The sequence below is a fragment of the Rutilus rutilus genome (assembly GCF_951802725.1).
Source record: "Rutilus rutilus genome assembly, chromosome: 8".
NCBI lineage: Eukaryota > Metazoa > Chordata > Actinopteri > Cypriniformes > Leuciscidae > Rutilus > Rutilus rutilus.
In genome coordinates this window covers 17,856,611-17,869,668 of record NC_140222.1, presented here as the reverse complement: position 1 = coordinate 17,869,668, position 13,058 = coordinate 17,856,611, and the positions used below count along the sequence as shown (strand labels likewise).

General features: G+C 39.8%; 2 protein-coding genes across 2 annotated transcripts in view; both read right to left on the bottom strand.

The window, feature by feature from the left end:
* Positions 1–13,058, bottom strand: part of LOC311295885 (uncharacterized protein) — a 58,071-nt gene that overhangs the window by 21,236 nt on the left and 23,777 nt on the right. The window lies entirely within an intron of this gene.
* Positions 2,498–4,549, bottom strand: LOC311295910 (uncharacterized protein). Its single transcript, XM_084417472.1, has 4 exons — positions 4,284–4,549; positions 3,475–3,795; positions 2,986–3,276; positions 2,498–2,903 (listed from the first exon to the last, which is right to left on the bottom strand). Exons 1-4 carry the CDS (start codon positions 4,327–4,329, stop codon positions 2,752–2,754), a joined length of 810 nt encoding a protein of 269 aa, XP_084273598.1. The 5' UTR covers positions 4,330–4,549; the 3' UTR covers positions 2,498–2,751.

The following is a 13,058-nucleotide window of genomic DNA, read 5'->3' as shown; positions in this document are numbered from 1 at the left end:
AATAGGCTACTCGATCAAAAGAGTAAACACAACTACAAGCCAAGTATACTTTGAATACTTAATTGTACTTTTAAGTATATCTCGATCAAAATATTGAGTACAAGTACAGGCCAAATATACTTGGACTTTTCTCTCGGTATAAGTCAAGTACACTTAAGTGTAATTTTAAGTATATTTCCGAGAGGTACATAAATTATATTTTGAGAAGTATATAAAATGTAGACTGAAAATACAGTTTTTTATTTTTAGTTTAAAAGAAGTATACTAATAGAACACTTGAATAAACGTATTTTCCGTAAGGGATGCCCCACACAATTGGAGAAAATATGTGCTTGCCTGTTGCCAAAAACATATTGGATGCTGGACAAAAATCCCTCTCTCCAGAATATTTTGGCTCGTTGCATTGATTTAATATCTACGGACATTCTCAGACAGCTAATAAGGAGATTAAAAAACAGTAAATTCTGGTCACTGAGAATTTGATGAGTCTACGTAGCGAATCTATCTTATCTTCTGTTGTGTATGTGCAATATATATTTGAGAACACAGATGAACTTTTGTCTGTACTTAATGATGTCGTGAAAATTGCCAACTTCATCAAGGCTTGTCCGTTAAATTCAGATTTTTTCACTATATGTAATGAAATTGCATATTTTTTCACTATATGCAATGGGCAGTGAGCACAAAACACTACTATTGCACACAGAAGTGCGCTGGTTGTCACATGGAAAGGTCTTAGCAAGGATTTTTGAGCTCAGATGTGAAGATCAGGGATATTTGCATCAAAGGCCTCATAATTTAACATCTCAACCAGCTCAGCCAAAATCTGCGGACTTGTAAAAAAAATAAAAACTAGATGTACCGCATGGCGGTACAAAATATGACCGCCGCTCAGGCCTGCACTGGCTTTCCACAAAAATAAATGACGTGGAGCAATTTGGCTGTATTGCGTGTTTATGTATATACCTAAAAAAAGTAGTAGTAGCATGTCTGTCTGTGTGTGTGTGTGTGTCTGTGCATGTATGTATGCGTGCGTACATGTGTGTGCGCGTGTGTTTGTGTGTGTGTGTCTGTGCATGTGGATTTGTATGTGTGTGTATGGGTGTGTGTCTGTGCGTGTGGATGTCAGTGTGTGTGCATGCTTGCGTTTGTTTGTATTCCTGCATGTGTTTGTGTGTGACAGTATCATCCTAAACCAGCAACCCTTCGCTCAACAGCACCATCTACAGGCCGATGAGTGTACAGTCACTAAATGTGCACATAAATGAATTTATTTTATACCCCCCCATGGATGAAATTCTACAAAACTTAGCAGAGGATACCCCCAGAGGATGTCAAGTTAATCATACACATGAAATATGGTGCAGTTCTGAACATCTCAACTGAAGATAGGGGCGATTAAAGCAGAATAATATTGCATTTTCATTTTTTATGGGAGGGGCGCAAATCACAAATGAGTGATTATGGGCTAGGTTGATGTGGGCCCTTAAGACCAACATACCATAAAAATTTCTTCATCCTCGGTGCCACGGTTCAGGTAGTTATTTAGGAAAAACTGCATTTTTGGGGTTTGGGGGGGCCCAGTGCGGGGGGGGGGGAGTGGCCCCCGGGGACCAAACGAAATTTTTCCGTAAAAGTCTAGTGGGGCTACATGCCCACAAAATTTCATGTTCCCCGGTGCTTCGGTGTCCCTGGTATCGTTGACGAAAAATTCAGTAGATGACGAAAAAAATTTAAAAATAAAACTTTGACAATCCCCATATGACCGCTTTCGCTAGCTATGCTAGCGGCGGTCATAATAATTATAACTGAATTTTTTATGTTTTCTAATATACACTGAATATTTGTATTGGTGGTGGGGGTGCTTGGGAGATGTCAAACACTAGAAAGGGGTGCATGCTGCAAAAAGTTTGGGAACCACTGTTATAAATAAAAAATGTCTGCTAAATAAACAAGGTTAAGTAAAAATACATTCCAAAGATAAATGTGCATAGCAATAACTATCTGATTGTATAATTTATGATTATATCAATAAGGGTTTGAGTAACTGAGTTGAGGATATACAGAAAAAAATAAAAAGTTTTTAGTACCACATACATGTTTCACTTAATGTTTTGGAACCTGTTTATTTGAAATTATTATGTGAAGGTATGGTAACCCATACTCAGAATTTGTTCCGTTTTTTTCATTTTTGCTGTGGCTCCCGGGGAGCGAATAGGGGTTAGGTACCTTGCTCAAGGGTTACTAGTCTGACTCTCTAACCATTACAAACAAACCGATTCACAAGAATGAGCCTGATTTTCCAGAGCTATACGAAAGAGCAGAGAGTGTTTGTTTAACTCTGATCGAAGTGAAGTTGCACAATACAAATGTGATGATAAAACATTGATCAGTTTGCTTTACTAAAACTCTCCGCTATATGTTGTTATTCTGCTCATTTTCTCACTGATTCTTTCACATGATCTCTGCAACAAGACTTACAATGATACAAAGGAATACAAAACAAAAATCATATTTATTGAATGTCATATTAATCACATTGGTTAAGGCACTATTTTTATGTAAAGCTGCTTAATACAATTTGTATAATGAAAAGAACACACAATTTATTTTAAAGGAATATTGTAATTGAATAAAATGTATTCATAATTACTGAGATTACATTTATTAATAAAATATATTTACTCAAGAGGATAATGTATTTACTCAAAGCAGTTGTTCAAGAACATCTCCACTTTCCCGAGTATCTGATTAATCAGAGTTTGATGGCATTTGCTCTCTCTTCTTCTGTTGAAGACTTCTGGATCTGAATTCATAAGCCAGAACAGTAACAGTAGCCACGCCCACCAGAGCAGAGAGAGCCAATCGGATCACAGCTTCAGTAAAACCACAGCAGCGACAGTCTTGTGAGAGAAAAAAATTAATAACTTTAGAAAACAGAAATATCTATAGAAAAAAGTAAAATCTGTAGTGTTATTGCTGTACCTGAATGTGTTGGACAGAGTCCTCTGATGTCCAGATGTGTGGTCTGGCTGCTGATGGTATTGTTAAGCACACAGCTGTATGAAACATCCAGACAATCCAGAGGTAGAGAGAGATTGATGTTGAAATCAGACACACTGATGCTGGACAATACACTGATTCCTTTGTACCAGGAGAGAGTCACATGACTCACATTCAACACTGAACACACCAATGAACATGTAGACACTGATGATCCTGATGAGGATGATGATGATGGACAGTCTATGATGATGATAGGAACAGGCAGACGACCTGAAAATATTGAAAAATAATTCAAAATCCAGTAAATAAGAGAGCTGTGATATTTGTCAGATATTTGCCATGTTCATATTTAAAATGGAGTTTATGACAAAAGTTCACAAATTAATATGCATGTCATCATCTATCATTTCATAATATTTACAATGTTAAAAATGAATATGTCAACAGGGCAAGTAACTGTTAACTCACCATAGACAGTAATATTAAACATGTTTAATTGAGTCCGTTTGTTCAAGCTGGTGACTTTATAAGATCCAGAGTCTGTGGTTCTGGTGTTTGTGATGGTCAGAGATCCAGTCTTCTCATCCAGCTTCAGTCTGTCTCTGAATCTCTCATTAACATTAATTAACGTCTTGATCTGATTCTCCCCTCTCTTCAGTTCAGCTATGAGCGCGTCTTTAGGTCCGAACTTCAGAATTATTATTTCATCTCTCTGTATTTCAGTAAGATCAATATTTAGAGTGACTGGATCTCCTTCCATCACAGACACATAATCAGTACCAAACACACCTGGAAAACAGACAGGAACAGAAACCAAAGGAAAGTCAGTTCTGTTCATCTTCACAAAGTCTCTGTTCAGCTGTTTGTTCATGCTGTACAAAAGTCTCCAAGCTTGACTGTCTCTACAGTAACAAACTCTGAAGTTGAAGTAGATTTGATACTATTTTAAATGGGCAAAATAACATCTTAGTGAGAACAATAATGTAGCTGCTAGAAGCTGCAATATTTCTATAAATAGTAGAGTTTTCCTATTTTTCTATAAATAGGATTGTTTTTAAGTGATGTTTAAATAAACTCATTGGAACCTTAAATGTCTCAAAATGTCTCTTCAGTTAATTGACTGATCTTCCAGCAACATTAATTATTGTTTTTATTATTAATTCATTATTAATATTAATTAATTATCACATACGGCGCATTTAAATCATCATTTAGTAAACATTTAGTCTGTACTAAAAACAAAATAACTGAAATCTCGAAAACACATTATAACTTACCGGCCAGACGCCACGAGCACAAACAGAAGACGATCGCGTGAAACATTTTCCTCCCCAGTTCGCGGAACAGTTTCAAAAACAACTTCAAATTTGACCAGGTGACAATAAACACAACATTAATGTTGTAATAATAACGGTAAGATCCCTGCTTTCTTCAGAAAACACTCTGTGATTTCTTATGACGAAGGAGAGTTTGGACCTGAAGTTTAGGCTACAGTTTATAGTTTTTGAACTTTAGGCTACAATATCTTCCTCATCATCATCATTTTAAAGCATTAAGACCTGCACAGACACAGGATGAGCTGCGCCCTCTGCTGGCTTCACGAACACCCCTTTTCCTTCCAAAACTGAGCTCGGTCAAGGAGTAGCCTACTTGGGATGAGAGAGACACCTCTGTGAGGTGTATTTTTATCCGACATGTTCATGTGGAAGAGCAAAGTATGTTATTAATATACAAACCTTCAAATAAGTAAAAGTGATTGTTGAGAAGGTTTCCCCAAATTCCATATATCAGGTTTTTAAGTCCCAAAATATAACAGAGAGAGAGAGAGAGAGAGAGAGAGAGAGAGAGAGAGAGAGAGAGAGAGAGAGAGCTGTTAAAAACGAATGTGGTTCCATACTCATAACCATAATAATTGGTAGCCTAACTAGAAAAAGGTTTTATTTTAAGAAGAAAAAAAAAGTCCAAGACAGAAATGTGACGGGAAAGGACATTAAAGATGTAATAGCAGAAAGTAGTTAAATGCTTTGCAAAATTAGGATCATTTTGATGAATTTTGATTAATTAATTATACAAAAAATTATACCAAGCAGTGTGTGTGCAGTGTACACAAATAAACACCGACAACAGAACAAACAGAAAGCAGAATGGAGATTAGGGGTAAACTGATAGGCTATTTCAACAAGGACAATAGGCTGATATTTTGTATTTTTTAAATATCAGCATTGGCTGCTAAGTTTTTTCTGATTAACAGATGTGTTACAAATGGGACTTTTATTTTGACGGGCAGTGTTGAGAACATAAGCAACTCGTACTCACATTCTCTGTCTTCATTAGTTTACGGTCTTTATTTAACAGTCTAATACGTTATTAGATACACAAAGAAAGAAAACCTTAAATGTATATAGCGTTTGCTTTTACATTACAAGTAACAGAAAGGCAAACAATAACTTAACAATAACAAATTTTCTCATTTACTGTCAACATTCAGCAAATACGCATCTATGTCACTAACATTTAATTTCACAAACCTTGCATTTTTATTAAATACTATAAGATATTCTGAATTGTGCAGCTTGTGATTATTTTGCCTTATGTCTGTTTTAGAGACATGTTACAGCTTTTTGATAAAGCTCTAATTGGTTTCCTTTGGAAATATGTTTCAAATTCACACTGAATGCATTTATGAATGTAATTCATAAATGTCATAAACATAAATGTAGCCTATGTGTGTGTCAAAATCGTGATTAAAATTGAAATCGCAATACTGATCAGAATCTATTTGTCCATATTGCTATATCGGACTTGTATTGAAAAAAAAATTGTATTGGAAAAAAAATCTGTAGTGGAAATCACAATCTGAATTACAGCGCTGTTTGCTTTTGAACTCAGAGAGCCATTCTGATTATGCACTGAAGATTACACTTTAGCTCTAGAACATATGTGACTCTGGACACAAACCCATACATTGTATGGGTCAAAATTATAGATTTTTCTTTTATGCCAAAAATCATTAGGATATTAAGTAAAGATCATGTTCCACGAATATATTTTGTAAATGTCCTACTGTAAACTAGGGCTGCACCGATTTGGGGAAAATATCATATTGCAATTATTGAGGTCAATATTACGATTTCAATATGCGATTGCGATATAACAAATGGTTTCATGAGTCAACTTGCTTGGTTCTCAAGGAAAATGCACACACAGATTAGTGATAATGCTGAAATGTGTATTTCTCGACTCAAACTAAATGACCTATAATGATCAATAAGCCATTGATGTCTGGATACAAATATAAACAAATTATATATAGACTATCCTTATTAAAGTTACAGAAGTTATTTAGTCAAGAGCAGTGAGTGTTTTTCTCTGTTCCCTTTGTTCTTCGATTAACTTTAAGACAGAGATAATTAGTAGTTACTATGTACTGTCCCTTTAAGACCAGCCGCTGCTGACAGATACACGGATCTCACGCGCCTCATTCTCTCACGAGTCACAACTCTTTACGTTCATCATAAGATTGCTCTTATGTTATGAAGATTCTTGACAAAAATACATTTTGGCATATTTGTGTGTGTTTCTGTTCGTTCAAGCACGAAAGAGAACTGTATTCTGGCGTGCTGTCTTTTGCGCACGCACGATATCAGCTCAAGTATTTTCTGTGTCAGTCAGGACATTCACAGGTAGCGAGCTCTTTTTTGTCTTGTTGTGCATGAATGGTTTTTAAGCATTTGCATGAATAAGAGCGGGATCATGTAACTCTAGCCAAAGGATGACAAAAATGAACAGATGCTGCATTAATTGCGTTAACAGACCTAATTTGTTTATTTCATATAAAATCGCAGCATTTTGCGTCATATAATCGCGTAGACTTGACATCGCGATTGCGAAATGATTAATCGTGCAGCACTGTAAATATATAAGAATATATTTTTTTGTGAGTGAATGCAGCACAATCGTGAACATAAATGGCCAACTTTAAAAGTGATTTTCTCAATGTTTAAATATTTTTGCACAGCAGATTCCAGATTTACAAATAGTTGTATCTCAGCCAAATATTGTCTAATCAAACCATACATCAATGGAAAGCTTATTTATTCAGCTTTCCTGTGATGTATAAATCTCAATTTAAAAAAAAAAAAGTCCTTGTGACTGGTTTTGTGGTCCAGGGTCACATATATGCAGTATATTTGCATGATGAAGAATAAAGAATAAACACCAACCTCTTTGTTAATCAGTATCTTCAGGTTTCATTCTGCAGAATTCTGGATCACTCGTTCTCAATCTTTCACAAACTCAATCTTCTTCAGTCGTAGGCTGATGGGAATATTACAGCATTTATTGTTCAACTGTTGTAGGAGGAACTTAATTTAAAATGAAGTGCTGTTGACAGGAGGAGCAGATCTGCAGAAATAAAAAATGTTACACAATTAACGCAAATAAATTACAGAAGTAGCCTACATGATACTGCAACATTAACGTAATTTACGTAACGCAGTTAGATGAACTTAGAGGTCGGGAGTTTGATCATCTAAAAGCACCTGTAACCCCAGTAGGAGGACATTTTTATTCTAACCCGATTTCCATTCTCTGTTTGTGATCAGACCGTTTTAAGCCGTTTAACTTTGGGAAAGTTTTCAGTGATCCAGTAATCGGGCTGAATACACCCGAGAGAATAAGGTAAAAAAAAAGTTTTTTTTACTTTTTTTTTAATGTTCCTAAGTGTTGCTTTAAGCTTTTCAGAAGCTCTCAAGCCTGCAGGATAATCAGCAGATATTTGACTTTAATAAGTGTTTATGGTAGAAACATAAGAAATATATGCTGAAATCGTTTAAAACTCTGTTGGACATTTTCCTTTGCCTCATGCACAAGTCTGTATTGCTGTGTCTCAGACAGAAACCAGGTTAAACCAGGTCAAAGGGTCTGTGAGAATGGAAAAGTAGCTAACAAGCCCAGAGAGAAGATGAGTATATGGTTGATACAAGATGGTACTAAAAAACATGTTAAAGGTGGGGTATGTAATTCTCTTTTTTGTCCATTTTTTCAAAATCACTTAAAATCCAATTCCTAACCCACTTACAGCCACTGAGTTAGAAGCACTGAAATAAAAATTAAGCAATTTAATCATCTGTGGACTGGGCAGGACTCGAAAAACTCCAGCCAATCATTTCCAAGACCACCTAGAATCATTGGACAGTAAGTGCGCAAATCAAACGGTCGTACCATCCCCCCTCCCCCCATCCATGTCCATGTTCTTCGAATGGGTGGAATCAAAGGAAAGAAGGTAGGACCATTTGAGTTGTGTATTTTCAAAATCTGCCGGACGTTTTGCAAATCACATACCTCACCTTTAATTAAGATGATGGATTGCACCGCACTGGACACTGCAGGTGCAGAGAATCATGTTACATGAGATATTTTTTTTTTAAATGGATGTGGCCAAACATTTTTCCACCAATAAAAAGATGTCTCCGGGAAAGATGATTCTAAAGGTAACAAGATCTCAAGGCGGAGCAAAAAAGAAAAAGATAGCTGAACAGCTGCATCTCACTTCAAGTTCTGGAACTTCGACTCTTGAGAGATTTCTTTGAGACCCGATCTGGAGACTTCGGATTTGCAACAAAAGACAACAACTCCTATTATGCTACTGTTAAACTATTATTCCTCACAAACTGAGATGAATAAAACATCAATACATCAAAACAAATGTGTCTTTAGAGTAGTTTACAGTACAGTACAATAGGTAGGCTAAATATCTACCGTACAGTAGCAACATATCGTTATGAATCTAAACAGCTCACTTTTCTAATAACTACATGCAGGCAGTTTACACAACAGGAGTATTGGCAGGGTGTTATTTTAAAGGGGTCCTGTTATGCTCTTTTACAAAGTCTGATTTTGTTTTTGGGGTGTACTAGAATGTTTTCATGCTTGATTGTTCAAAAAACACATTACTTTTTACATATTTTACACTATTACTGCTCCTCTCTCTCCAGTCTGGTTTTGAACGTGTCATTTTCAATGAATGATGATACAAAATGTTCTGTGATTGGTTAGCTGGCCCCTTGTGTTGTCATTGGCAACGCTAAGCATGTGTTTAGAAATGTCCCGTCCCTTCATAACCGCAAGCTCTACTCAGATGTTTTTTTCTTTCTTTTTTCTTATAGATACAATGTTATCCACCATTTAATCATATTTGTCTGAAAATTATGGTAATACAAAGAGTAATCGATCACAGTATCATGGATAATTTTTCTAAGGGGCAGTGAACAACCTTACAAAAGCTACAGTAAACACTACATCCATACTGTAATGTTAGGCTAGCGGAGGCAAAGCTTTGCCCATTGTTTACATCACACCTATCATAGCAACTACACAAAACTTATAATTGGAACTGTTAATAGAATACACAACTACAAATAATAAGATATACTTACAAGTTGTGATCCATAAACAACAGATTGTCCCACTCCCGACAAAATGGGAATGGCTACGTCTTCCAGAGGAAGCTTTTGTGCACAGCCTACAATGTCTGTCTACTCTGTCTGTCTGCTGGTACCTCGGTACCAAGTCGGCACTGAAGTTTTAAAATTGTGATGCTTTAAAAGCTGTTGACCGGAATCGTAAACATATCTGATTAGCCAGTATCATGATCACCTCTGATTAGCGCTTGAAAGCACAAACAGTGCTTTCAAATGCTCCTGCTTTCAAAACACATTTTAAAACATTTCCTGTGCTTTCAAACTCTCCCGTGCTTTGATCATTGTAACCAATCACAGAAATATCCGTGCAATCGCTCAGTGAAGAGTGTCATGGATGTATATTTAAAACAGGATTGTTCGACTTGAACTGGACTCAATTAGAGGACAACATACCTGCTCCTCAATCACTTTAATACCAGACGAGTCTGCAACAAGTGTTAAATTTAACATACACATCAAATCTCGACCCATAAGGGGTGTAGGGCATGTTGATGAAAAAAGAAAAGCATATTGTAGGCATTGGCCCGTCTCAGTTTAACATTGCAAAGGGACAGTAAACCGATCGATAATTTGGTGCCCTGAGGCAGAACGAGTTATAAATGTGGCTTCAAATAATAATGGTTTGCACGGCAGATCACATGGTCGCAATGTTGATTGACCCTGACACTGTCAACCATAAAGGAGACCCACGTACCCTCCACTAACAGTGGGTATCTTGGCATACGTAAAAACCCCTCGCTATTGCTACAGCAGTGGGAAAGCAAGCTGAGTTCTCTCTCATAAGTTCACTCAACGCTGCGTAGCTTAAGACGCAGTGCAAATACCCTCTGGGTGTGTCGATTGTCTGAAACCCATATAGAATCACGCCAATTCATTGGCTGATGGCGTGGACGCCGCCTCAACACTCTTACGTCATCATATTATATTGGTGGGCGCGCCATCTTCTCCTCAGATTTCTCTGCCTTCATGAAGCAGCCATTCTAGCCCTTCGTTCTCGGTTTTTCTGGCCCAAATATTAGGGTTCTAGTATCAACATTCTTCATCCGCACTTCAGCGACTGCAAATAGTGGAACTCAGTTCTCCTTGCGGTGAAGTGCCATGGAGTTTCGTCATTGCCTGTCGCCATGCGCTCGCTTTATTGCGAGGGAAGACCCTCACAGTAAGTGTGTTAAATGTTTGGGTTTTTCGCATTCGAGGCTGTTCTAGGTTTGTCAAAATAAAAATGTTGTGACAATCTACTTCTCAAAACCCTCCGCTCTAGGCTCGCGGTTTTTGAGAAGGAGAAGGATTTTTAATTCTAGGCTGGAGCAGAGAAAGCTGCCCTTTAGTGATCTGCATAATGAGATCTCCAGATCCTGGAAGCAGCCTTTTTTCGCACGTTTGACTAATATGGCAGCTGCTGACTTCACCAACCTCGTTGGTTCTGTGGAGCAGGGCTATTCCACCATCCCATCGAGGACACGCTGGCTACTCACCTTTATCCATCATCGGCTCCATCGTGGAAATCTCACCCCTCCTACCCTCTAAACCATCCAGGACTACTTCCGCCCTAATCGCCCTTCACACTATGGCCATCCTCCAAGCCTACCAGGCAGATGTTCTGAAGGAGATGGACGAGGGCACTGGCCTAACGCCGGAAGCTGTCAAGGAGCTTCGCAAGGCCATGGATCTGGACTTAAGAGCCACCAAGCACACCGCACATGTTATAGGTCGGTCTATGGCGGGCACGGTTGCTGCAGAGCGCCACAGAGATCCATGACAAGGAGAGGGTTTTCCTCCTGGACGCCCCAATTTCTCAGTCTGGACTGTTCAGGGAGTCGGTCAACACTGTGGTTGACAAGTTCTGGGCCGCAAAATCCCAGTCAGCCGCCTTCAGGCAGTTTATGCCCAGGAGGGTTAGGGAGTCGTCTAACCCCTCCCCATCTCAACCCAGAGAACCTCCCTTTCACAGGAAGTCATCCCCCAAAAGCTACGGTTTGGGGAACCCGTGGTCACCCATTTCCCCTCCAGCGACCTCATAGGCGTCTTGAGCTGAAGCGGTCTAACAAACGTTCCGCTCCAGCTCCCTCAAATCGCTCCTGACCCGCAGGTCAGAAAAAGGAGAGCTTTCCCCGATTTTCGAGGTTGGGACAGACCGCGCAAGTGTTTCTGCCCACCTCTCACTTGCTCTCCTTTTCCAACTCTGCCACTTTCGCCACCCAGCACGTTTCGAAGTGCAGTTTCTGTTCAACTATGTTCAAACCTTCCGGCGCGGGAGGAAGGAGACGCATTAAGCTTTCTCCCGTCACCCCTGACGTGTTTGATACCTGCCGCTCGCATCCTCGGAGACACATTCAGTTCTCTTCAGGAGCAGGCAGACCCTGCGGTACCGATCCAGGCAGTTGTACCTCCCACTGCGTGTCAGGACGCCAATTGCTCTCCTTCACGCTCGACCACGCCACCCCACAAGCTTGACACCCTAACACAGGTATGTCCTCTGCATTGCAACACTCCGCTTCCTCTATCACATTTCTTTCAAAAATGGAGGCGTCTGCCAGGGGTATCGCCTTGGATCCTCCGCACAGTTTGGCTCGGCTACACGCTTCAGTTCTGTCGCAACCCCCCTTGCTTCAACAGGGTTTTTCTGAATGTAGCACCTCAGAGGCTTCTGTACTACAGCAGGAGATTGCGTCCCTTCTCCTCAAGGGAGCGATAGAAAAGGTTCCTTCAAAGGAAGTCGAGCAAGGGTGGCGGTCTGCGACCTATACTAGACCTCTGCCAGCTGAATTTCTCCCTTTACAAAGGGAAATTCAAGATGTTGACGTTAAAAGCTATCATATCTCAAATTCATGCGGGGGACTGATTCGTGACAGTAGACCTGAAGGATGCATATTTCCATATTCAGGTTGTATGGTGACACAGGAGTTCCTTAGATTCGCCTTTGGAGGAAAGGCTTACCAGTACAGGGTCCTTCCCTTTGGTCTCGCTCTAGCACCGAGGATGTTCACAATGTGTATGAATGCTGCTCTTGCCTCGTTGCGGCTCCAGGGCATTTGTATACTCAACTACCTGGACGATTGGCTCCTTTTAGCTCACTCCAGAAAATTGGTGACCCACCACAGGGACATTGTCCTTCGTTACATTCAGTCTCTCGGCTTGAGGTTAAACACAGAGAAGAGTGTTCTCACCCCAGCTCAACGCACAGTTTTCTTAAGGGTTCGCCTGGATTCCGTTCTGATGCAGGCCCGTTTGGCTCCTGCCCGGATTTCCGGATTCCCGCTTCAGACTCGGCCATGGTGTTTCTGTGGGCACTTGCCGCAGGCTTCTGGGTCTCATGGCCGTAGCCTCCCCTGTGCTACCCCTAGGGTTGCTCCACATGAGACCTTTTCTGTGGTGGATGAAGCTCTCAGGGGCCCGGTCAACAGGACCGGCTCTTCGCCTGTTGAAGGTGTCGTGCAGTTGCTCCCGCACCCTTTCAGTCTGGTGGGATCCCCTCTTCCTTCAGAAAGGGGTCAGCATTGGCGCTCTTTTCCGTCGCCAAATGATTATCACGGATGCCTCTCTGACCGGCTGGGACGCGGTTTTCGAGGG

Coding starts and splice junctions, on each gene's coding strand:
- LOC311295910 (XM_084417472.1), bottom strand. CDS start 4,329: ATGTTTCACGCGATCGTCTTCTGTTTGTGCTCGTGGCGTCTGGCCG. Junction 3,796..4,283: donor GTGCTCGTGGCGTCTGGCCG/GTAAGTTATAAT, acceptor TCTGTTTTCCAG/GTGTGTTTGGTACTGATTAT. Junction 3,277..3,474: donor GTTTAATATTACTGTCTATG/GTGAGTTAACAG, acceptor CAATATTTTCAG/GTCGTCTGCCTGTTCCTATC.